Genomic DNA, 26,183 nt, shown 5'->3' on the forward strand with positions numbered 1-26,183 from the left:
GGCTTTTTAAAAGAAATGTACAAATGCTGGTCAGTAACCTAACTTTTCTCTCACTCAGGGTGATCCAGGTGGTATTGATTTTATTCCAACCAAAGGAGAAAGAGGTTATGCAGGAGAACGAGGAGTGCCAGTAAGACTGACCTCAATTAAGTTTTCGATTATGCATATATTTAAAAGTATTCAAATGTGTTTCACTGTGTTTAAATGTGTGATTCATCAGTGCTTCTACATTATAATGGATGAACAGAACAGAATTTAAATATCTGATTTCTTTTCTAAGGGATCACCTGGAGACCCTGGACAACAAGGACCAATCGGCCCACCTGGACCACCAGGGCCCAAAGTGAGTGATCTAATAAAAACACACAAATGGAGAGAGAGTGTATTTTGTAGAGCAGTGGTTCTCAAACGTTTAGAGCAATGTAGCACCCATGATCAAACCAAAACATTGAAGTACCACCTACTGGGGCTACTATGTGGGTCTTACAGAAGTTTACAATCTGCAAATTATTGATTATCAAATTAAATAGATTTTTTATTTATTTATATAGCGCTTTTTACAACAGATATTGTTGCAATGCAGCTTTACAGAATGTGATCACAGGACAGAGAATGAGAAAAAAACCACTAAAACTACCTCTAGTGATCAACAGAGGAAAAACTCCCACACAGCTGAAGGAGGAAGAAACACTGGGAGGAACCAAGACTCACACATATACACCTTATATGATCACATACATTATCACATGTCTTATTAAGGTTAATATATAAGGGTGGGCCATCCTACTCTGGTCAGACAACTTATAAATGAATGTTAAAATCTTTATACATTTACATTTACATTTAAGGTATTTAGCATAAGCCCTTATCCAGAGCGACTTACAACAGTGCTTCAATGATTATTAAAAAAAAAAATCGAAAGCTAGTTTGTAGACTAGAATCAAGAGATACACAGAGCTTGATAGATTTAATTTATTCGGTTGAATAGCTACACCAACAGTGAAAGAGAGCCAGAAGGTAACATAGACACGGAGACACCTTGGTATTGTTTATTGTAAATGCAGTATGATTACTAAAACGTGAGACTGAGAGAAATAAGAGGAGTGTGGGAGAAAGGGAGTAGTAAATTACAGATTCTATATGGCACCCCCTTAAACCCTAGGCTAATTATTTTTTTTGCTATTATTACTAATACAGAAACTGTTCTTATTGTGAATGGCGGAGTTCCACAGGGTTTAATTGTAGGACATATGAAACTGTAAAGAACTGAAGTGTAGCTTTTATATAAAACTGATGTTGAGAAAGGTTAGATTAGAGGTAAAAACCTTTTCGATTTTAATCAATAATATTTTCCCTCATGCATTACATATCTTGATATCATCTGGTACAGCATCTTACAATGCTTTGAATACCACTGTTGCATACCATACCACACTCCATTCACACAGCATGTGAAATATACAATTAAACTAATCCGCATTTTCCTGAATTTTCTTTCAGGGATATACTGGGCCTCCCGGTCCACCTGGTCCACCAGTAGGTGTTCATTTTGAGTAGTCTGACTTGATTAGTTTTAATTAATATATATTTTTATTATTAAATAGAAAACTAATTCCATTCCCATTATCATTGTTTGCTTTGCAGTATAATCTCAGCTTTATTGGTGCGAAGGGTGAGAAGGTAAGTCAAGAAGAATCCATAAGAGTATGAAGCTCAAAATATGATGCTGAATTATCAGCTTTAATTCGTGCAGTTCTAATTGACATCCTAAAAGATTCTAGTAATGCACACATTCCAGCTGTGTGTATATTGTTTATTAAAAGAATTCAACCCCTTGGATGCTTTGATGTTTTAGAAGCGAAATCATGGTCAACATAATTTTGAACAACAAAACTCTTTAATGTTAAGGTGAACACACATTCACCCCCTTTAAAGTAATTGAACCAATTCAGCAGTGGAGCAATCCTGATTAATAATACCGCAGATCGGAGCTAGTTTTCTCACGTTTTGTGAAATGGAGATCACCTGAGTGCATTTAGGACTGTTTTACATTGATATTGGGATACTCCACAGCATTATAGACCATCACATTATTTCTCCATATTGAATCATATCCACTAATAAAGAAACAAACATATTTGCTCTTTTGCAAACATGAAATTAAATATATATATATACTGATATAACTACTTTTCTTCTTTTGCAGGGTGAGCAAGGGCCCAGAGGACCTCCAGGACGTGCTCCAGAGCCCCCTTATGTTGAAGGACCGCCAGTATATCTACAGGTAGGACAACTCTGTTCGTGATTGGATTTACACTACAGCTATTTTAATGTAGTATAACTCAGTATATAAGCACTGGATTGAAAATGAAAACTGTATTACATTCTGTATATGTGGTGCTGATTTTTAGTTTTGTCAGAATATAAATAAAAGCTTTTATAAAGCTGTGAATTCACATGGATATTGTGTATTTTTACAATAAGGTTGTGGTAATTTATAATAGTTATAATAGTTTTTTTTGATTTTGAATAAATTAATGATTTATGCAGACAGATATGCGTAGTAGATAGGTAAAGCCATTTTTACACCTACACACAACACACTCACAGATTTTCTCTTTTTTTATATTTTGTAGGGGGCTAAAGGAGACAAAGGAGACCAAGGAGAAAGAGTAAGTGCTTTTTGTACCTGCAATTCAGATGCTCAACTGTAGAGATTATTAAAGTATCACAGCAGTGATTTTTAAAATACACTATTTAACTTTATTTTCTTTGTGTTTTCAGTGTTCAGTGTATGACACAGGAATCAAAGGTGAACCAGGACCTCAAGGACCAAGAGTGAGTAGCATGAGCTTCAAGAAGTAGAAGTAAAGGAGTGATTGTTACATTAAAGCTCCACTAGGTAGGATTGAGATTTTGTGCTCGTGGGCTCCCCCTACAGTTGAGTAAGTAGAGTGTAATAAATGTTTCAGGCGGATTAGTTACTCTTTCTCGTTTTCTGGCTTTCACAGACATATTCGGTCTCTTTCCAGCTTCTGCCAGAGTGTCTGTATGTTAGTTTGTAAAGAATGAACCAGTAGTCCTTGTAGAACTGTTAGAACTAAAGGTCGGAAAGCAGGTCGCAGTTCTCGCGAGCGTTGGTCGCGGCCGCCTCAGAAAACTTACAGAGTCTGGTTTGGGGTTAGAGGAGCTCCGGCACAGACACAAGAGCACCGCTATTCCTCCTAATACACCTCAATGCAGTGCTGCAGTGAGTTTCAAGCTGTAATTTTACTTCTTTTAAAAGATAAAAAATCAAGAAAATTCTACCTAGTGCTGCTTTAAGTGTGCAATGGTTGTGAAATAAGGCCTTAAAAATGGCAGGGTGAAAAACAGCGTTAAAGGCAAACAAAGGACAACCAAACTGGCTTTTAATTTAAGATTCTTTTTTCCTCTATTTTTCACTTTTCTCTTTTTTATTTTGAGATCTAGTTTTTGGCCTTCTTTTGAGATCTATTTTTCCTGTTTACTCCTTTATTCGCTTTTCTCTTTTCTGCACTGTTACCAGTTTTTTATGCTGTGTCTCTCAGCTGAGCCTGGTCAGTGCTGAGGATTCTGGGACTTGAAGTTTTTTGGCTGAGACCCACCAGCTCTTCCTTTGCAGTGTGCAGGCCCTCTGCTGGTGGTTGGCAGTACATGCTGCTTTCTTGCACTGTCAGCTTGCTGTAGGAATGTTCAGGCAGTGTTGCTCTGATAAATAGCGTAAAATATTAAAACCCCACTGTTGCACATTTACAACCTACTTTTTCTGATCTGAATGAAAACATCTGAAATAATTTCAATCAATTAAAATGGATTGTATTTTTTTTTCTTGTAAAAACCAGGGAAAGCCAGGAAAGGATGGAGAACCTGGAATTAAGGTAGAGTTTGGCTGTGGCTTGGATTTGTTAGCATCAAAACTCTATACTCTGAACTCTACTCTTATACATAAGCTTCATATTTTACGTGATTTTTTTTCTTGATTTCTTGTTTAAAACAGGGGGAAAGAGGAGATCCTGGTTTCCCTGGTGACAATGGCTATAGCGTAAGTGATGACCTTTAAAGATTTATTTTTTTCTTCAACTACCTGTCACAGTAATCAATACATTGCTAGAATATTACAGTACATTAATAATGTAAGATCTACAATAATTTCTATTTGTCTGTTGTGAATGTGTGAATCTGATATAATACATTTTATATTCTGGATCTTTTTTAATAGGGGGAAAAGGGAGAGAGAGGACCTCCAGGATACGTAAGCAGACCACTTTTTCTTTTTTATATTGTATTTTGTTAATAGCTCTGCACAGTTTTCATCAGTTATTTATTTATTTTTTTAATTTTCTACAAGGTCTGTAATCAGTTCTGTTATTTTGTAACAGGGTGGCGGACCACCTGGACCCCCTGGTCCTAAAGGGTTTCCTGGACCTCAAGGAGAGATAGGTAAGTCATAAACAGGCTGTTTTTTATAATGGAAAAAATAACCTTTCGGATAAAAAATCTAAATGATTTAATATATACTGGGCAAAATATGTAATGTATTATTTTAAAGGACATTCACCAAAATCTAAAACCCTGTAAATAGCACTAGTAACACTAGTCTGTAATACTGAAGACATTGTAAATATTGCACATTTAGGAGGTATAAGTGTGTATTAATATATATATCTGTATATTTGTGTGTGCACATCTATGCATATAAGAATGGACATTGAACGATATGTAAACAAAAAACCTGTGGCTTTTAATTTAATTTAATAATGTTTAATTTCTTTCTTTAGAGACTTAAAAATTTAGCTTGTTTAAATCACGTGATGACAGAGCTGTTACAGCATATGTAGTTTGGCCATAATCCATGCAGTCGCGTTTTCCATCACTGTTTAAAACATGCAAATATTCAAATATAATTTAAGATTTTTCCCCAATAGAAGGGAATCACACCTGAAAATAACTGCATCACCATTTATTTACCATTCAACCAATTTTAAAATAGAGTAAAGCCTAAGACATTGAGATCTTTACAAATAGCAAAAAATATGGTATTATAGCGATTATGGTATTTTAGTTTGCTGTAGTGTATTTTGTAGCTTTTGTTTACCAGAATATATATATAAATTGGTTCAGAGAAACACATGAACTGGCTGGATCATCTGCTAGACCAGCACTGGCCACCAGAGGGAGATACAGGATGATAGATTTAATGGAACCTGGCACTTGCTGCTGCCTGATTCTGAGCACTGTTTTCCCCTTTTCTTCTTTACATTTTGGGAAGATCTGAAGAGATCTTGATACATGTGTTCCATATTTGAGGCCAACTTACGAATAAACATATCACCATTTCTCTTTTTTTTCTCTTTTTCTTTATTTTGACAATTTTGTTTACAATAAAAAAAACTAAAATGACATTACTAAGACGTACATTCCATCCCTTATTAATATAGATCAGATACACAAATAACTAGTAAAGAAAGTAACTGACTTACTCCAAAAGGTAGAAATGGCTGTTAATCTGGAGATCATCTTTTTTTCACAGGCTTTCCTGGACAACCTGGAGAGCGTGGTTACCCAGGTAAGTGCTGAAGTAAAAGATATAAAGCTTAAAAGCTTCTGCCTTGTTTAATTTACTTTTTCTTCACTTGTGAGAGTTCTGCACCTCACCCAGTGCCTGTGTCTTATCCTTACATCTCTTACTGCCCATAGGAAAAAATATTCAGGGTCCTCCAGGAGATAGAGGCTTACCTGGAGAGATCGGCCAGAAAGGAGACCAAGGTCCTCGTGGAGAGTCTCTCAGAGGACCACAGGGAGCTAATGGAACTGCTGGTCCACCTGGACCACCTGGACAATTAAGTAAGTGTACAAAATTCAGCGTATAAACATTTCTGGATCTAGAGGGCACATCATCGTGATTTATTGCGAGAAGGAGCACCCTAATGGCCACTCGGTCACTCGATTTTCATACAAGAATAGCGGACAAATGGGAACCTTGTCTCTTTTTTTTGCCACTATAGAAGACACTTTAAGGATACTTTTCAACCATGGGGACTCGGAGGAGGTCAGTTGCGGTCTGATGCCCACCCCCCCTCCTCGAGTCCAACAGTAAATAGGAAGATTCTACAGGACCTAATATTGTTATGTTATTGTTATTTTGTATTTAAAGTCACTATACTCTATATCCTTTTTATCTATTTGATGGATTTCATTAAAATACATCTTAGTGGGCGCCGAGTGGTCCAGCGGTCTAAAGCGCTGCCACTATGAGCAGGAGGTCGCAGGTTCGAACCCCAGCCCTCAGAGGGAGCTCAATTGGCCCTGCTCCCTCCGGGTGGGTAGATGGTGCTCTTTCCCCACATCACTCCCAGGGTGATGTCCGTAGCACAGGGCGTCTGTGAGCTGATGTATCGGAGCCGAATCACTGCGCTTTCCTCCAATCGTGCTGTGATGCTACTCGGCAATGCTGCATCAGCAGCAGCTCGAAAAGATGCGGTGGCTAATTCACATGTATCAGAGGACGCATGTGTTAGTCTTCACCCTCCAGGTGTGTTGGGGCATTACTAGTGGTTGGGGGAGTCCTAATGAGTGGGTAATTGGCCATGTAAATTGGGGAGAAAAAATAAAATTATATAAAATAAAATACATCTTAGTTATTACCAAAGCTAAAAAGCTACTTTCAGCGAGTAGAAATTAGTTTGAAAACAAAACAAAATGTTGCTTTAAAGAACTAAAGCTAACAAGTTTTATCAAGGTAGCTCTAATTGTCATCTTTTTCCTACAGGTGGAGAGTGCAATATTGACCGAGGACCACCAGGCCCTCCTGGACCTCCTGGGCTGCAAGGAGAAATCGGACAGAAAGGCAAGATGTGATTAATTTGAGGAACTGGTTCTGAGTCTTTGCTATTAATTATTTATACTTTTTTAGAGCCAATATTTTTATTTTCATTTTTTGGACACTTTACTCTTTACCCAGTCTATACTGGAAAAATCTGTGCTTCACAACATCAGATGAATTCGGATCTAAAAGAGGGTTGAGAAATTGGCCTTTTAAATTGTGGAGAAAATGGGATAACATAAAATTAATTTATGAATTATAAATTATTTTGTTGCTCTTCATCTGTTATGGTGTCTTAGTTTACTCCTGTTGGTTTACACAGCATCAGAAATCATAACATCATCATTAATTTAAAAGAAACACTAACTGAGGGTTATTAATGAGATTTTACTATATAACTTGTTTGTTGTTCACACAGAGAAAGACAAACTAAATATATGGTTCACTTTTAAGTATATATATATATTTTTTCTATCTTGCATTGTTTTTTTTAGGTGACAGAGGAGATACGTGCACAGAATGTTCAAGTTTTGGCCCTCCAGGTTTACCTGGTGCTCCAGGACCAAAAGGAAATCAAGGTAAGGTTCTTTTGAGGGGAAAAAAAAATAAAACATTGTTGCACATTTGCAGCACATACAGAAAGTATGTTCATTTGTTCTGTGCCTTTTCATACAAACTACACATGAAGGTCAGAACAAATCTGGATCAGCTGGGTTTTGGGTTTTGCTAACATAATTTTGTAATGTTTTTTTTTTTGTTATGCCATATAATATCTCGTACACTGGGCTCATAAGAAATATTATTTTTTGTTAGGTTTCCCTGGAACAGCAGGCGGGAAAGGAGATAAGGGTCAGCAAGGCCTTCCTGGATCTCCTGGAAACCCTGTAAGCCTTTTTCATGTATACTTTGTATTTATCTTTGGTTACTTCAGCCATTTATAGGCATTTTTAAAGCATTTCAAACTGAAGAAGAAGCTATATTTCTGAAATAGTAATAGTATGAAAAGTGTACTCTTCACAGAGGGGACTGGAGAATGGGTGGGTTAAAAACAGAAGAAGTGTAGAGGTGTTCTCTTCTCAATTCTTTTCTCCTTTTTTCTTTTCACTTTTCTTTTTTTCTCTCTTCTCATCTCATCTCTTCTCTCTTCTCTCTGTAACCGGTCAGCCCTCTACAAAGGTGCGACAGAGAAGTGTTGGTTTGATTGGGGTTTATATAGAGCAGGGGTGTCCAAACTTTTTTTGTTGGGGGCCAGAAGGAGAAATATATTTAAAGTCACGGGCCACACTCTGTAATAAAACAAATAATGAAATATACCACTTTAAATAATACATTTTTCCTGATTACTTTTATTTACACACCATTTTACTTGACTTACTATCTTTATCTTTGACAGTGTTGTGTAAACTAAGATTTTTCAAACTGATGTTTAATTTCATGATGTCTCTTAATATTCAACTCCTTAATTACGGCAACTTTTAGACACTTTTTCCCCGTTTTTCAGCTCTAGAAATGTGCACTCTCTCCGCTTTTAGACTATTTAGCTCCGTTTTTCTGCGCTAGAAATGTGCAGATTATAAAAACCTGCTTAACAGCGGGCCAACTTTCATTCTATTTCTAAAATACCAGGGCCGTATTTTGGACACCCCTGATATAGAGCGTTGCACAGGTGCAGCTGGTTGACACTCATCACCGACTGGACTCCCCCCCCCCCCCCCCTTTCATATACATAACACCTGGATGACTACGTGTTATAATCACAGTTGCAAACAAAATCTTATCAATTCTTCTTTCTCGACTTCAGGGTAGAGATGGTCCCCCAGGCTTGATGGGTGCTAAGGGAGCGCAGGGTGAACCTGGTGATATCTTTCTGGCTCCAAATGTGAAGGGAGAGAAGGGCACACCCGGTTTCCCTGGCACCAGAGGATTACCAGGTATAGATGGACTTCCTGGGAAAGATGGACGCCCAGGGCAACCAGGACCTAAAGGAGATCCAGTGAGTGGCCATCTTTACTAATACTATATCATACTAATACTAAATACTAATCATTTTATTTCCATTTACATGTATCTTCTTAAATCAGACTCCTACATTCTGGTTTAACCAAACTTTACCTATTTCTACAAAGGCTAGAGTAGGCATTAAAGGAGATCGTGGTGAAGTTGGAGATCCAGGTCTTAGCGGCCCCCCAGGTGAGAGAGGACCCCCAGGTTTGCCAGGGATTGGTAAACCAGGAGAACCTGGAGAGAAGGGCACTCAAGGAACGGCTGGTATGCCAGGAAGACCAGGATTACCAGGCCAGTAATTTACAAAGTAGCTTAATTGACATTTATTTTCCACAATTCATTGTAATGTATTATAATAAAATTGTATATATTTTAAAATAAATTAAATACATTTTCAGGTCCTAAAGGTGAGCCCGGAAAAGGTGTAAGTTCACCAGGACCTCAGGGACCACCAGGACCTCGTGGGGAGTCTGGAAGACCTGGCCTTCAAGGTAACTTCGCTGTAACTGTTGTCAATGTTATTCCTTCTCCTCTCCTCAAGATATGAAAATTAATAAATAAATACAAATATATATACCATTACAGATAATATATTTATTGAGGTAGGTTTGGTTACATATTTATTTCCATTTATCTGCTTAAGCATAGTAAATTCTTCATTCATCAGGCACTATTATACAGATGTAGATGTAGATGTTTGACACCCTTTGCTAAATGACTTGTTACTTTATAGTAAATTGTAAAGAAGTAAGCACACAACTCTATTAAACAACAATTTTTTTTTTTGCTAACAGTAATACGCTGGTATTTTATATCTGATTGGTTGTTTGAAATGTCATGAATAAATAAAAAAGCAGTTGAGGAAATTCTGTTAACTGCAGGAGATTAATTATAGAAATACGTTTGGATAAGAACATCTACAAACTTTTAGACATACAGTACAATGTATGTACCTGACATAATTAAAATGTGTTAAAAGCCTTAAAATAAATGTAATTTTACACCAGGGGTGCCAATAATTGTGGCACTCATGATTTTATTCAAATGATTTATTTCTTAATGTGTAATTTTTTCCCCACCAAATAAAGGCACTTGAATTAAACCTTAGATTTTTCTCTTTTTTGCAGTGTTATCCTATATATATATATATATAAAAAAAGAATTTATTAGAAGCCTAAGAACACTCCTTAACCAGGGGTGCCAATAATTATGGCTCTGTATATCTGTGTTGTGCTGGACTCATTATTAACATTAATGTTTTTTGTTTTTTTTTAAGGTGAAAGTGGTACTCCAGGTGATCAAGGATTGCCAGGATTCCCCGGGGACAAAGGTGACCCTGGCCTTCCAGGAATTGGATTTCCTGGGCCACCAGGGCCGAAAGGTAAATTGATAAGCATGAGGAGCAATATGCATCAGCAATATTGTATTAGACTCCTATGGAGTATGTCTTTTTTTACTGAATTAAAGTGCCTGTATGTTAAATATATTTCTCTTTCTCTCTGTTTAGGATACTCTGGTATTCCAGGCACTCCTGGAGTTCCTGGAGAACCTGGTCAGCCAGGGCAGGATGGTCTTCCTGGACGTCCAGGAGAACCAGGGAAAAAGGTAAGGTTTGATTGATTGTCCTTGGGTCTCAATTCTTTTTAATTTGTCATTTCTTATTTTTATTCATTGGAGTTCTGTCACATTTAACTCAAAGGGTGAACCTGGTATTGGCCTTCGAGGACCCAAGGGTACTATTGGGCAACCAGGAGTGCCAGGGTTTCCAGGTGAGAAGGGTAATGTAGGAATGCCAGGAGTCCCTGGACCTGAAGGACGTACTGGCCCACCTGGTCCTCAGGGTGTAAAAGGTAAGGTATTAGCTTGCTGGCATCGATTATTACATCAGATCATCATTTAATTCATGAGCTGTCTAGATGTTCAATACTAGTTGCCTCCTAACAAGTGTGTCTACATTCAATTTCAACCTCTCTCCTTCAGGTGAACGAGGACCTCCAGGAACTCACGGTTTGGCCGGACCACCAGGACCTCCAGGACCTGGTGAGCCTGGAGCAACTGGACCAATGGGACCCCCTGGACCACCTGGTCCATTTGGTGAGTTCCCCCTTGATCCTCCTTAATTCTTAGATGCATAAACCTAGCAAGGTACGTACAACTCAACAACACCCAGCCAAGTGACTTTAAATACATCTGTGTAAATTGCAGGTCGTACCGGTGAAAAGGGAGATAAAGGTCTGCCAGGTTACCCCGGTCCATCAACGCCAGGTCCTCAGGGTGAGAAGGGTTCCCCTGGATTTCCTGGCATTCCAGGACCAAAAGGGCTCCCAGGGGATCCGGGACGTCCTGGCCAAGACGGATTCCCCGGAGAAAGAGGTGAGTTCTGTTTGATGAGTTGTACATTTTGGCCAAATCCAAACAGAATTAAATATTTGGGAGGAATAGTGCAAATTAACAGTTTTTTTAGAAAACGAATAGAAAAAGCAATAGCAAAATTGCAATTACAAAAAAATATTTACTGAACACTCTAATTGCTGCTCTAATCATAAATACACTTCAGCAACACTTCAGCTATTTTAGTCATACATTGACCTCAACACTGCTATACTAATTGTATATGTACCTCAGCAGTGCTATTTAAGTCACATGTAAGTGAAATTCACACACTAATAGGTAGACATACATTTGTTAAAACAAATAAATACTAAGGCAAATTTTTTACCTGAAAAACTGCCAGCTATTAAAGAGACTATAAACCGATACCAAATGTGATAAGTGAATCATGTAGGGTGTAAAAATTAACCTAAACTTGCTGTTTATTGACTAGCAGCTCACTGGAGGCTCCGTCCCACACCTAAAACTTATCATTGGCCTTATGTTACGTCATAAGAACATTACAGGTGGATGAGCTTACACTTGTTTGCATGTTGTACTTATTCATAGGTCCCAAAGGAGATATGGGAATAATGGGAGCACCGGGGTCACAAGGTTATCAAGGTGGTCCAGGAAGCCCCGGAGTGTCTGGACCAAGAGGTGAAACCTTTCACCTTTCAACCTTTTATGTGCACACAGTACATATAATGCATGTTTCCTCACGTGCTCAAAAATATTCTCACCCCTGCAGGTGACCCTGGTCTGACTGGGCCCAGGGGAGAGATTGGTGAGCAAGGTGTCAAAGGAGAACGAGGAGAGCAAGGAGAACGAGGACCACCTGGAAATATGACCGATGTGGACATGGAGCATATGAAAGGAGAGAAGGGAGATTCTGGAGACAGAGGTTTGAAAATTGGATCCCAAAAAATAAGGTTCTGGTCTGTCTGGTATATATTTGTCAACTAATTAAACTCTGATCTGCTCTTCCAGGTGATCCTGGTCCTACTGGTTCAAAAGGGGCCACTGGAATCGATGGAGATCCTGGACTGGCTGGAAAGGATGGAATGCCTGGATTACCAGGACAGCCAGGTAACCTTCCCCTGACTGCTTACTAAATTCTCTGCTGCACTGACCTTTTCTCCTGTGAATGCATAAAAAGTGTGCCACTATTTCATGTTTCACTCTTTTACTTTAGGTGAGAAAGGTGACCCTGGAGTTCCTGGAGAACCTGGAGTACCTGGCCAGCCTGGAATTAAAGGAAGCATCGGAGAGATGGGAATTCCAGGTACAATATTATGAAATTTTACCTTTAAGAGTTGTTTGATAAAAATATCACATTAATAAATCAATCACAAGTTTGGGTTTTAAACTTAATTTTGTGCATTAATACATTTACCATATTAAAAATATGCCTAAATCATTTTTGAGTGAGTGATAATCATACTTAGGTTTCAGGTAAACTAAATAAACTTGATTGTGATTTGATACTGAGTCTTCTACCGTACACCCTGCACAATGCACGTTGCGGTGCTCTTAGCCATTTACACAGACAGTCTATTTTCACATCTTGCAACCACGCCATTAAAATAGCATCAAAGTTTATGAATGCATCTACATTGATAGGCATGGTGTGTCCTATCATATAATGCACAAAACACATATGTACACCTGCCTCTTAAAGGGAATGACAACTAGCACACTGATTGGTTTATTTCACATTACACCCAAAACACACCCATTATTAATTCATAGAATTAGTTCATGCCTTTTGTGTGTTTCGAGCAACGCAAGGCATACTTTTACTACAGTCAAAATCCAGCTGCGCAAAAAAATAAAAAATAAAAATAGGGCCTTGAATGTTTTACTGTTATTTACATATGATATTTACTGAGTTGACCCTGTACTGTTGGTTAGAACATGAACATGGCATAAACAAATGTAATAAATGCATAAAGTCACATAATGTTAATGCCATTGATATGTATCTACAGGGACTGGAGGTTTGAAGGGTACTAAAGGTACGATTGGAACACCTGGACATCGTGGGTTTAAGGGAGATGAAGGCATAAAAGGTGAAAAGGGAGAACACGGTCTTCCTGGAATAGGATTCCCTGGCGTCCCTGGCGAGAAGGTGGAGTATTTATTATTATTTGTACACAATGAAAGATCAAATCTCTCTAATTTGTTTACAACATTAGCATTTTTAGTAAATATCTCAGTAAAGTATGTGTTGAAATGTAACATCTACAGGAGCTATGCTAATCTCTTTTGCTCCACACAGGGTCAAACGGGTACACCTGGTTTCCCTGGAGAGTCTGGACAGAAGGGAGTGAAAGGTACAATGGGAATCCCAGGAAGTCCAGGAACTCCAGGACAGAAAGGAGATGCAGGACAGACTGGCTATCCAGGCAAGTCTGATTTCTATATACAGTGATTTATAAGGCTAGGTACATGTAGTTAATGAATGTTTTAGTTCATATTTTAAGGTAGTTTCGTGTTCATTAATATTTGCTTTCCAAACAGGTAGCCCTGGAGTACCAGGAGAGAAAGGTGTTACAGGGTTACCTGGGTCACCGGGAGACCCAGGTCTTTCAGGACGTCCAGGTGGGTGAAATACTTGCTTGTACAAACATCACAAGATGTTCTGATATGTATATTTTGCATTGTGCCAATCTTACTTTTATGTAGTTTTAACAAAACACTTTGATATATAACACTTTTCTACGACCACTTTACACAATACATCTACTTTTTACAGACATTATTATAAGATTTTGAGTTTTGTTTGTATCCAGGTGAGCCTGGTCTTCAGGGTCCTCCAGGACCAACAGGGCAGAAAGGAGAGTCAGGAGTAGATGGCATTCCCGGAGCATCAGGAGAGAGGGGTGATCCAGGTTAGTAAATAAAATCATTGCATTTCCAAATATGCCATATTCTGTAGTTATAATGAAGTAATAAGCATGTCAGACAAAAGCCTTGTATCTCCAAAATGGAAATTTTACTGGACTTATAAGTTTCTGACACTTGTTAATTTAGCCAAAAAGTAAAAATAATGGAGACACAAGGTTTTAGTCAAATAGTGAAATCAAATTTAATTTAAATTGTCTTACATTCAAATATTTATTAACCTAAACCTAAAAGTGTTTTAAGAGTGTTTTACAGCTTTAGCTGTAAAACTGATGGTATTGTGGTATTAAATATTAGTTACCTTATAGATATTACAACATACACTGCAACACACACTGTATGTTAATGCAATGTAACTGTAAAACAGCAAGAGGCTCCTCAAACGGGCCTCTCAAGCATGTGTGTGAATAAATCTTGTACATCGTTATAAAATAGAAAGAAAATGATATAATTGTCCATTAAATTCTTTTTTTTGTTTGTTTTTTGTTTTTCAGGTGTACCTGGTAGAGGCTTACCTGGAACGCCTGGAGAGTCCGGCCACAAAGGTCAGTCTCAAAATATGCAGAAACATTTTATGCAGCCCAGGAGCCCAGTAGCATGAAGCACTAATTCTCACATAAAACTGCTTTAAAGGGTAACTAAACCCCTGATTTTAGTTTCTTTAGTTACGATAAAAACCTTTTAAATCCTCATAAAAAGGTGTTTCCCTTAGACTGACCAGAGAACTCTTCAAGTGGTTTTGGTCTGGTTAAGGAAATGACACTGGACTTTGAATGTGCTGTCTATATAAGGTGTAGTCCTTCAAATATGCTACTTCATTGTATTGGAGTAGTTAATGTGCGGTATATTTATTTTAATTAATTTAATAACTATTGTAAAAAAGTAGTAATAATCTGCCATATACCAGAGTTACTAACCCTAGTAAAGCTTGCCAGCCACCTAATTCATTAATTATACCTTAGCATGAATTCTTACCTACATTTCCACCTTCAGGTGACAGAGGCCACCCAGGTCTTCCTGGTACCCCGGGAATCCCAGGTATTCCTGGAACCAAAGGAGAGAAGGGCTTACCTGGCTACGAGGGGATCCAGGGCCGACCTGGAGAAAGAGGATTACCAGGGCCGTCCATGGAGGGACCTAAGGGCAATACAGGACCTCAGGGAGAGCCTGGAGAACCAGGTAGTTTTCAAACTGAATGTTTATATGTTTGTATCAGTGCTTTAAAAGCCAGTTTTTAACCATTTTGCGCTAATTCCACAGCAAAAACAATGGAAAACTGTAACAGTGCTAGAGCCATTGAGGCAAAGTAGTTTTTACTAATTGAATGTGATTTTTAGAACCATTTTTAATCATGTTATTTTTACTGTTTAGGTATAGTTTGTAAAATACAAAGATCAATATGTGTGCTATATAGATTTTATAGCAGAATATTAGAATATTCGTTTTTTATTATGAGTTTTAAATGCAGAAAACAGCATTCTTACATTTTTGTCCACCGCTGGAGATCATTCAGGTCTGAAAGGGTTAAGATAAATGATAGTAAGCTCTGTGCTGCATCATTTCTGTCAATCGTGTCAGCCAACAAGAATGTTCAGGAACTTAAAATGTGATATTTTATATAACATTAATATCTGCCAAATATCTGTATTATTCTTACCATGTCTATAGGGCAGACTGGTGTTCCAGGCCCAGCAGGTGTTCCAGGAAGTCCTGGAGCCAAAGGAGAGAGGGGAGAGAAAGGTTTCACAGGTCCACAGGGTGCTGTGGGTCTAAAAGGTGACAAAGGTTTCATTGGACTTCAGGTAAGTTAATTTATGTATATATATATATATATATATATATATATATATATATATATATATAATTAATCTTATTTTAAAGGAGAAATAACAAAGCAGTAATTTAATAACTGTATGTGGTCTTCTCAGGGTGAGCCTGGCCTACCTGGTTATAATGGACCAAAGGGTGAGATGGGAAATCAAGGTGTTTCTGGATTCCAAGGTGAGACTCATACTGAAACTTAATCAGACATACTGTCAACCAGAAGCCAAACTCTCATTGGAAGCTATAGGAAGCATTTAAAAGCTGTTATTTTTGCAAACTAAATATTACTAAATATTGATGTAATTTGTATTGGTTGTTTGTTCATTTGATCTATTTTTTGTATACCTTGTTGTGTCAGAGCCTTATATATATATATATACTGTATATATATGTCTTCCCCAGGATCGAGGGGTCCACCTGGAGTGATCGGTTCCAGGGGTGAGGCTGGTGACAGAGGATTCCCTGGAGCTAAAGGTTTGTGTGATTATTATTTTTTCTTTCTTTTATTCTGCTGGTGCTGCTGCTGGGTTGGGATAGTCCAGTGTTAATAATAAGAAGGTATGAGCAATATCCTTGTAGTAAATAATTCATTTAATTGCTGTTACTATACAACACTCTAGGAAATGAAGGCCCTCCTGGACCTCCTGGGCCCCGTACCTTTATAAAAGGAGATATTGGCTTCCCGGGACCACAGGGTCCTCCAGGTCTGCCTGGGGCTCAAGGGTTCCCTGGAGCAAAAGGACAACAAGGTTAGTTTTCCAAATGTATTATCATAATATAATGAGTTTGGGGCAAATGTAGGCAGAAATCAGGGCTTCAGACAAACATTTATGCAACGTAATTGCTAATGCTAATGCTAATGTTGATTCTCTCTCTTTTTCTCTGTCTGTCTACCTTTTTATCACTCTTTAACAATCTTACCTACCCAGGACTGATGGGTATACAGGGTATGAAAGGAGAAGATGGGGCACCTGGGTACAATGGACATCCTGGAGCAAAAGGAGAACCTGGGCTTATTGGACCTTCCGGTACGTGCCTGCATGCTAATATTAATAGATCTGCCATAATGGAAAACTTTTTTTAATATACCTTTATCATCATCATTTTTATTGCCTAAATATAACTGCACTAGCAACAATATTAAGAGTTATTTGTTATATAACAATAATATTATAGCATAGTGATGCATTAACAACCTTTGAGTGACCAATGTCCAAAGTTATTAAGATTTAAATGATAAGAATATTCAGTCATTGGAATCGAAATTCTTATAGAAGTTCTTATTATTAAATATCCTAAATAATCTAAACATAATCGTAATATATGTTTTTTTACTATTAAATATCCTAAATAATCTAAACATTGTCCAAAGTCCTTTGGACACTTTGGACATTAAGACCAATGTATGATATAATGATAATACTAATATAGCATAGTAATGCAATTGCAATTACTATGCTACACCAATTGGACCAATTACCAAAGTTATTTGAATTTAATTAAGTATATTCAGTCACTGAAATCGGAATAGAATTTTCGGTAACACTTTCTATGAATGTCATCTCTATTAGACTCTATAACCACAGTCATAACATGTTATAAGGCATTATAAGGCATTATAAACATGGCTATAAATATTTATAAAAATGCATAACCCATTATAGCCATGTTTATTAAGCATTATAACTTGTGATATAAGCTGTGCTTATAATATATATGTTAAAATAGTATATAACTATCGTTAATAATCTAGTCCCACAATAAAAGTCTGGCACTTTACTTGGAGTGCACAAAGACCTGTTATAATACATTATAATTGACAATAACTAATATTATGTTCACAACAAGAATACTTCATGAGTGGTTAAAAATCTATTAAGAGTATTATTGAGGGTGTGTTTATAAGTTGTAAGCTTTTTTAGTCATAATACAGTATGTAAGCTGGGACTGAGTTTCTTGGTATTGACGTATAACATGTTATAAACACAGCTATTAATGATTTATAATCACAGTTCATGATGCATCATAAACATGGCTATTATGAATTATATATTTTTATAAATATGTATAGACATGTTTATAATGCCTTATAAATTCATTATAATGTGTTATGAGTATGTTTATTGAGTCTTATAGAGATGACATTCATAGAAAGTGTTACCGATTTTTCTTTAGAATTATTATTATTTATTATTGTTAAATATCCTAAATGATCTAAACAATAAAGTAAAGTTAAGCTATTTTTTAAACAATTGATATATTGATATTGAGGTCAGCAAAAAATATAGAAGTTATATCCCTATATTGTACCATAATGACATAAAGCGTAATTATTTTGACAATCCTAGCTACACCACTCTTCTTTGTGTAGGACCCAGAGGATATCCAGGCCCCCCAGGTCCTGATGGACTTCCAGGTCCAGCTGGATCTCCAGGACCCTCTTCCATGGACCATGGTTTCCTAGTTACTCGCCACAGTCAGTCTATAGATGTTCCTTACTGTCCTCAAGGCACCACTCTGATCTACGATGGATACTCCCTCCTCTACGTGCAAGGCAACGAGCGATCGCATGGCCAAGACTTGGGTCAGTTCCTTACGTATTAAGAAATGGTACTTGTATTAGAAAGCTAATGCTGTTGTGTGTAAGAATACCAGCAACCAAGAGAAATAAGAGATGCTGTAATTGTTTCTCAGGTACGGCTGGTAGCTGCCTGCGGAAGTTCAGTCCCATGCCTTTCCTTTTCTGCAACATCAACAACGTGTGTAACTTTGCCTCTCGGAATGACTACTCCTATTGGCTCACCTCTCCTGAACCCATGCCTATGAGCATGGCCCCCGTTACTGGTGACAGCATCAAACCGTTCATCAGCAGGTCAGTGAACTTGTGTGTCTCAGGCTTTAGATGCTGTACTGTGGTATAGATAGGTACATAGGTATACATATCATATCGTACGCAATAATATCGCCAACATTTTTTTAATATTGTGAACAATATTATACATTGAAATATGTTCTGCATTGTAGATTAACACTAAAGGCATCCAAATTATGAAGAACCTTCATTATTTGGTAAACAAATAAAGTGATTTTCGATTCTTCAAGATAGCAACTCTTGCTTAAATAACAGCTTTGCATATCTCTATATTTTTTCATTCAGTTTTATGAGGTAGAGTCACCTGGAATGGCTTTCAGTTAACAGCTGTGCTGAACTCGTCAAGAGTTGATTTCTTGAATTTCGTGCCACTTAATGAGTTTGAGAGCATCAGATATAAAGTTGTGAAGAGGTAGGGTTGGTATACAGTGAAGTAGAGAAAAAGTGCAGTCACAGCTAGACCATTAAAAATGCTATGATGATGAAACTGGCTCTCATCAGGACCGCCCATTTTTTATTTCCTGCTGTGTTCCTGATGAGTAACGGTTTCATTATAAACTTTTTGATGGTCTTTGCGACTGCACTTGAGGATACTTGAAAAGATTTAAAGTATTTTTTTCTTCGCATAGTTGAGTAGTTCTTAATTAAAAAAAAAAAAGTATTTTGAAAAAAATGCCCAAACAATGATTGCTAGCTTTGTCATCTTAAGAAAACATACTGTAGGTTGACTTATATTTACAGTTTTTTTGTATTTCTGTGTGTGTGTGTATCTGTGTGTGCGTGTGTATGTATTCTCTCACAGATGTGCAGTGTGTGAAGCTCCAGCCATGGTGATTGCTGTGCACAGTCAGACCGTGGCTATTCCTCCCTGCCCTCTGGGTTGGACTTCTCTCTGGATTGGATATTCCTTTGTAATGGTGAGAGAACATGAAAGAAGAAATGTAGAATAAAATCTACAATAGAATAATCAAATGCTGTTGAAATGCATTTCTCTCATTTTCTCTCTTTTATATTCTCTCTTTCTTTTTGCACTCTCGCAGCACACCAGTGCAGGTGCTGAGGGATCCGGTCAGGCTTTGGCTTCTCCTGGATCTTGTCTGGAGGAGTTCCGCTCAGCTCCCTTCATCGAGTGTCACGGCCGCGGCACCTGCAACTACTACGCCAACTCCTACAGCTTCTGGCTGGCCACCATCGAGGATGAGGAGATGTTTAGGTACATGTTCACCATTGCTGTTTCACCATTTGACATGTCAACCACACATTTAATGGAACAGTCCTGGAATAAGCCTGTGCTTATTCGAGGACTGGGATATTTATAATAGGCAGCAAGTGAACAGTCAGGGATTGAAATGGGCAAATGCAACGATCTGAAGGACTTGAAGCCCAAATTGTAATGGTTAGACGAATGGGTCGTGGTCCTAAAAATTGGCAGGCCTTGTGGTGTGTTCACGTGCATACTAGGGGTGTCACGATTTCGATATTTTATCGAATTTATCGAATTATGTCATGGTCTCGAGCATCGAAGTCAAAAAGATGATCGACGATCCCTCCCTCTAAGCTACGCAAGCACGCGCGCACTACGCAAATAGCGCAGCACACTGTAGCCGACTCGGACATTGTGACTGCTCAAAGAGTAGCCCTTTCTCCAGAGAATGTGGACATTCTCATCTTCTTAAAGAAAAACTTGAAAATTTAAAAATAACAGTTGTTTTGTCTAGCCTCAAATATGTTAATAGTTTTGGTACCTAAAGGAGCATCTTTCTCTCAGATAAAGTTAATAATATATCTTTGTTAAAGAAAAAAACTTGTCATTCTCAGGGATCGAGTCCTATTTTTCATGTTTAACTGTTATAGTAGGATAGAGTTCAGTTTGTTAAGGCTCTATTTGTTCTATTATTTTGTACATGACTGTTCCTGTATTTTTTTATTATTTATTTTATGTTGCACAATTGCTGTTTTAATAGTACACACTGCTGCTACCAAAAAAAGCCACTAGATGGCATTACATATATATATCTTATTCAAATTATTTAAATTTGACCATTAGTGCCTAATGGTGTATTACAGATCACTTGTATCACTTTGCATCACTTATATCAAGCCCACCTTTTGAAATAAGATATTGTAAATTTGATTAATCAAACCAATGACTGACCAAAACTAACTGACTGACTAAACTAAAACTGGCACAGGCCTCTCTGCTGTAAAAAAAAAAAGAAAAAAGAAAATCGAGAATCGAATCGTGACCCTACAATCGAAAAAAAATCGAGTCAAGGATTTAGAGAATCGTGACACTCCTAATGCATACAGTGGTCAGTATCAACCAAAAGTACTTCAAGGACAAGCAGTGAACCAGTAACAGGCTCATAGGCAACCAAGGCTTGTAGATGTGACAGAAAAACTATTGAAGCACAAATTGCTGAAAAGGTTAATGCTCACTAGGTCCTATGGAGTCCATACCTCAGCCTATATAGTGGTTTTAATGTTATGGCTGGCCCAGGTTTTCCTCTCTTTACACTGGCCTTGGATGAAAATGGTTGTTGAATGAAAAGCGCCAATAAATTCCAGTGATGTCAAGCTCAATAAACAGTTTGTATTGAGACTAGATCACAAAACTGCTGATTCAATTTTGCCAGGTACCATCAACCATCCTCTGAGGTGTCCATCTCTCTCTGGTGATGGGTTTCACTCTTCACTGCCTCACTGTTGCTTTTTCTAGTGCATTTCAGTAGGATCAATAAGGATGTTAAAGCAGAAGTACCTACAGTTATATTATTTATTTTAAATTGAATGCATTAATAATCCTGAGCTGGAATAAACATCCCTGCAACTTCTATTCTAATATATTTATTCTAAAATAACGGTGTCTGAAGTAGGGCTGCAAGTAACAGTTATTTTGATAATCAATTTTTTTATAATCTGATGATGATTTTTCGATTAATCGATGACGCAAAAAAAAAACTCAATTTGATTTCCATTCTATTTAATAAACCAAACGGTCTTTGTACTAATGTTATTGTATGTAATAGTTTAAGGAACACACAACGTACTATTGTTAAATATTAGTGTTTACTTGAGAATTAACTAGACAGTTACATAAATTGTATTATTTATCATTATTATTTAATAACAGTGTATGTGTCACGCTGGCCAGACACACGACAGACACTCGCAGATACAAATCACACAGTTCATTAACAAAGGCGATAGGCTTACAAGAGAAGTAAGGGACAGGCAGGGTCAGTAACAATACGGTAGCAAATATAAACAACATACCAGAGAATAGTCAGGCAAAACAGGGTCATACACGGTAAATCCAGCAAAAAGAGGACTAACGCAAAAGAAGAGTCAAAAATACAAAAAGGTTTGGCAGCAGAATATACAATAGAGGGAGCAAAGCAAAAATAGGAGTCGGAAACAAAAACAAGTCGGTAACTAAAAGCAATAAACAAAGGAAATGCAAAGTAGAAGAGCTAAAGAACTAGATTCAATACTCAGCAGGGAACAGAGCAAAATGACATAAAAGCGTATTTACACTAGATAGTACAGGTGGAACCAATTAGTAACTGGGAGAGTGGGAACGCCATTGCGTCGTGTGATCAGCTGAGACAGGGAAGTCCAGTGTAAGTGCATGCTGGGAAGCGGAGCCTTTGCTGAGTAGTTTAAAGTCCGGAGCAGGCAGACTGACTGCGTCAGGACTGACAGTATGTAATGTAAATACTGTATACACTTGGCTGTGAACCTTAAACACTTCCATGCAAAGCCAGTCAGAAACACCTTGAATAAGGCTGTAACTGCCACCTCATTTAAGGTGGAATGGAAAACTCGCCAAACACAAGTCAGATATAAATTTACTTAAAATGAGACTCCTCTTGTTCAACTATTCTATCTGGATCTAGAAACACTTTTTTTTTGTTTGTTTTTTTTTTACAGATTTTTGTACTGACTTTAATTGAAGGTTTAAAAGTTTCATTTGTAGCATCTTTGCTGAGTGTAATCGCCATGTTTTCCATTCCAGGAAACCTATCCCAACTACTCTAAAGGCTGGCAATCTACGAACCCACATCAGCAGGTGTCAAGTGTGTATGAAGAGGACTTAAGCCAAACCTGCTCCTTCTTCAGCATCTGGTTTTAATGTTCCAGTTTTTACAGAAGAAAAAAAAACAGCATGGTGCTACTTTGGAGAGAGAAAGCTAGAGGAGATGATGGACTTAAAAGGTGTTCTTTAAGGACTGAAGAACGCTGATGGAACCACACAGACAGATGTCAGCTTTCTCTGGTCTGCGTTGACCAGACCCCCCCACCCCTGCTGGCGGCTCTGCTCCAATCAGAACACTACATACACTAACATCCTCACTATGTTCCTTTAGCAGATGACACCTGTTCACAATTGCACTGATTACATCTACTAGTGAACAGGCTGGCATTTTGAAAAAGAGTTTTGTGAATCAGGTGCTATTGAATATAACTATTCTATTTGTTCTATCGCTCGATCCTTTTGTGTGTTATTTTTTATACAATTTTACCCGTCCCATTTAACAGCACCAATTGTAAGTATCCAGTTTATCTCTTTTGTTTATTGTTCAGTTTCTCATTATCAATTACAGTTACTAACTCCAGCACACCGTAAGTACAGATTGTCAGCATCCACTTCACGCGGTCCAGCAGTCAGGGTGTAGTTTTGAGCTCCGCTGTAAATATCAAACGTTTGTTATAGTAACTAACAACTCGTCACGATCATTTCTTCAGGTAAATGCATTTTAATTTTGTCATACTGAGTAATTTATGGAAATTTACGATTAAGATGAATCTATAACGTGACCAAGGGCGCTTTTTCCACACACTGCCGTCTTCACTGTTCTGTTGACCAAGTCATAATATAATCAACCTTGATTTGATTAAGGCACATAATGTTGGATTATATTATTTAGCACTATATGCTCTTGTAAGCCGTATGCATATCCGTGTATGCAGCTGTTATTGCTATTCCTGTTTCTATGCTAGACTCTTAAAAAAAGAAAAAAAGGGGGCTTCAGAGGGTTCTTTGAGGGATGCCATAGAAGGACCATATTTGTAACACATAGAACTAAATGTGAGTGTGAAGAACCTTTGTTTGAACGTCTAAAGAACCTTTTTACCTATTCTTTACTCCATTCTTTAGACTGAAACATGGTGGTTTGGTTCTTAATGGAACCAAAAGTGTTTTTTTATGGTATCACTCACTCAAAGAACCCTTTTTGAAGCACCCTTATATTAAATTCATCTTAAAGTTTGGGGGGGAAGCAGTGGGACAAACCCATGTTTACATCTACAAGCAGTTTTAATGTGTGGCAACTGGTTAATGTGTGTGTATGTATATATATATATATATATATATATATATATATATATATATATATATATATATATATATATATATATGTGTGTGTGTGTGTGTATCCTCTATTATCACCAGGTATCAAACACACTTACCTGCACCACACACTCACACATGCGTTCATTATATGCATTATCTGCATACATTCTTTTGTAATCTTTACTGCATAGAATCAGATGGTCATGCCCACTGCTCAGAGTCAATAGTTTATATACAGTTTTTAAGCCACACTATCTACTGATAACATGGTTATTAACTGCTCAGCCAAATAAATAGTGATGAAAAGCTAGAATAATTAAAGCAAGGCTTCTATATACAGTACTTCCACACATTCAGCTTCTGCCGCACTAATCCAAACCTTGTTTGTTCAACCTCCCCTACCCAGGATGCTGTGCTGTCTTTGTCCTTGTCATTACAGTGCTGGTCTGTCTAGACTTCACGATGTGTCTCGAGTTTCTTTTGCTGTCTTAAGTGCCTAATAATTGAATGCTAGACCAAAGAATATGCACATGTACACTTACCATTTTGTACACTGAATATACTTGATTTAAGTAGATATTGTAAGTGTTAACCTCTTCAGAATCCTCTTGTATATAAAGTCCAGGTAGTTATTCTCCTCTCTGGCATTTATTCAGCCTAAACCACACCACTGTTTCAGCCAAAGCCAGATAGATTTATTAGGTTTATTTATGTATTCCGAGAAGTGCCTTAAACAAATTTGGGGTTGTGAAAATCGAGGATCTGTTTCAGATCGCCCACACACGCCTTCATCCTGGTTTAGCCCACACCAGCTGATTGTACTCTTTCATGTAACGTCACTGACCTCACTCGGATGCCGCTGTAGCCTTTCCTAGCTGATGATGTTGCCTCCCCTGCGAATGCCTGGATGCAGTATTAAAAGCACTTGCTCAGCATTGAGATTCATGGAAGGATTTTTTATTTTTATTTTTCAGATTTCTCACTTTGTGTCTCCCCCCCTCTGGATTGAAGTCATACAATACAATAAAACTGTTTGTATAAATGTGCTGTGTGTTGTTTTCTGATATCTATGTGCCATACAGTATAAGTGCACAAGGTGTGTGTAATTCTAATTATGTTATTCTATTTAGGCCAATTTAGTTGCTAACATTTTTTTTAAGCATTAAAACCTAAAGGGACTTCTATCCTACAGTATATATGGGTCATTTTATACTAACATACAAACACCCCTGGCTTTTTACATATATTTCCATCAGTTTAGCAACCTTTTTTTTTAAACAATTAACTATATACTATTCCAAGAACCACAGATTTGTTGTCACCACAGTATTGTGTATAAATGCAACATTGTGAGGTAGAAAACATGTTGTTCTACAATTTTAAAATATCTGCAGTGATGCACACATGAGTAATAAATACATGATGTATGCTAAAAGAAAGAAATTTTATACTGGTACAAAGCAAAAAAAAAAAAAAACTATAAAAACTTATTTTTACTTTTGTTTTGTGTGTTCTGCATATATGAAAATGAAAGCATATATCCACTGTCTTATTTCAGTTTTCACCATCACTATTCATCAATAAACTTTCCTTTGGAATTCAAGATCCCAGAGTCTGAAGGAGGAGTGGAGAGACACACAGTCCAAGCTGCTTGAGGTCTAGTGTGAAGTTTCCACAATCAGTGATGGTTTGGAGAGACATGTCATCTGCTGGTGTTGATCCACTGTGTTAATGCAGCATCTACCAGAACATTTTAGAGCACTTCATGCTTCCCTCTGCTTTATAGAATATTATGCATGCATACATGCAGATTTTATTTTTCAGCAGGACTTGGCACACTGCCAAAAGTACCATTTATTCTTATACAATATAAGAGATAATGAGACATGAGATAATGACTTTTGGATGATCAATCAACATTAAAAGGAATAGCCCCTTGAAACATGTGATAGATGTCACCTGCCCGCCAGACTGATGGAAGTATTCCACCTCCCTCGGACTAGTTG

At 37.5% G+C, this 26,183-nt stretch overlaps 1 protein-coding gene across 1 annotated transcript in view; it reads left to right on the top strand.

Moving 5' to 3' along the window:
• Positions 1-25,219, top strand: part of col4a1 (collagen, type IV, alpha 1) — a 65,716-nt gene extending 40,497 nt beyond the window's left edge. Inside the window, exons 9-52 of the mRNA XM_049485104.1 lie at positions 59-130; positions 281-343; positions 1,501-1,536; positions 1,645-1,680; positions 2,207-2,284; positions 2,637-2,672; positions 2,785-2,838; positions 3,864-3,899; positions 4,019-4,063; positions 4,241-4,273; positions 4,401-4,461; positions 5,552-5,587; positions 5,719-5,865; positions 6,791-6,868; positions 7,339-7,422; positions 7,658-7,728; positions 8,646-8,837; positions 8,971-9,139; positions 9,247-9,339; positions 10,125-10,229; positions 10,356-10,453; positions 10,548-10,698; positions 10,829-10,942; positions 11,054-11,221; positions 11,789-11,878; positions 11,970-12,122; positions 12,209-12,307; positions 12,414-12,503; positions 13,210-13,349; positions 13,500-13,630; positions 13,746-13,822; positions 14,014-14,112; positions 14,620-14,670; positions 15,119-15,304; positions 15,794-15,927; positions 16,054-16,126; positions 16,352-16,423; positions 16,570-16,698; positions 16,879-16,977; positions 18,321-18,533; positions 18,644-18,821; positions 19,624-19,738; positions 19,862-20,034; positions 22,840-25,219. Coding sequence (XP_049341061.1) covers positions 59-130; positions 281-343; positions 1,501-1,536; positions 1,645-1,680; positions 2,207-2,284; positions 2,637-2,672; positions 2,785-2,838; positions 3,864-3,899; positions 4,019-4,063; positions 4,241-4,273; positions 4,401-4,461; positions 5,552-5,587; positions 5,719-5,865; positions 6,791-6,868; positions 7,339-7,422; positions 7,658-7,728; positions 8,646-8,837; positions 8,971-9,139; positions 9,247-9,339; positions 10,125-10,229; positions 10,356-10,453; positions 10,548-10,698; positions 10,829-10,942; positions 11,054-11,221; positions 11,789-11,878; positions 11,970-12,122; positions 12,209-12,307; positions 12,414-12,503; positions 13,210-13,349; positions 13,500-13,630; positions 13,746-13,822; positions 14,014-14,112; positions 14,620-14,670; positions 15,119-15,304; positions 15,794-15,927; positions 16,054-16,126; positions 16,352-16,423; positions 16,570-16,698; positions 16,879-16,977; positions 18,321-18,533; positions 18,644-18,821; positions 19,624-19,738; positions 19,862-20,034; positions 22,840-22,921 — 4,440 coding nt within the window. The 3' untranslated portion in view covers positions 22,922-25,219. The remainder of the gene's footprint in view (positions 1-58; positions 131-280; positions 344-1,500; positions 1,537-1,644; positions 1,681-2,206; positions 2,285-2,636; positions 2,673-2,784; positions 2,839-3,863; positions 3,900-4,018; positions 4,064-4,240; positions 4,274-4,400; positions 4,462-5,551; positions 5,588-5,718; positions 5,866-6,790; positions 6,869-7,338; positions 7,423-7,657; positions 7,729-8,645; positions 8,838-8,970; positions 9,140-9,246; positions 9,340-10,124; positions 10,230-10,355; positions 10,454-10,547; positions 10,699-10,828; positions 10,943-11,053; positions 11,222-11,788; positions 11,879-11,969; positions 12,123-12,208; positions 12,308-12,413; positions 12,504-13,209; positions 13,350-13,499; positions 13,631-13,745; positions 13,823-14,013; positions 14,113-14,619; positions 14,671-15,118; positions 15,305-15,793; positions 15,928-16,053; positions 16,127-16,351; positions 16,424-16,569; positions 16,699-16,878; positions 16,978-18,320; positions 18,534-18,643; positions 18,822-19,623; positions 19,739-19,861; positions 20,035-22,839) is intronic.
• The last annotated feature ends 964 nt before the right edge of the window (positions 25,220-26,183 follow it).

This window comes from Astyanax mexicanus, chromosome 11 (genome assembly GCF_023375975.1).
Source record: "Astyanax mexicanus isolate ESR-SI-001 chromosome 11, AstMex3_surface, whole genome shotgun sequence".
Taxonomy (NCBI): Eukaryota; Metazoa; Chordata; class Actinopteri; order Characiformes; family Acestrorhamphidae; genus Astyanax; species Astyanax mexicanus.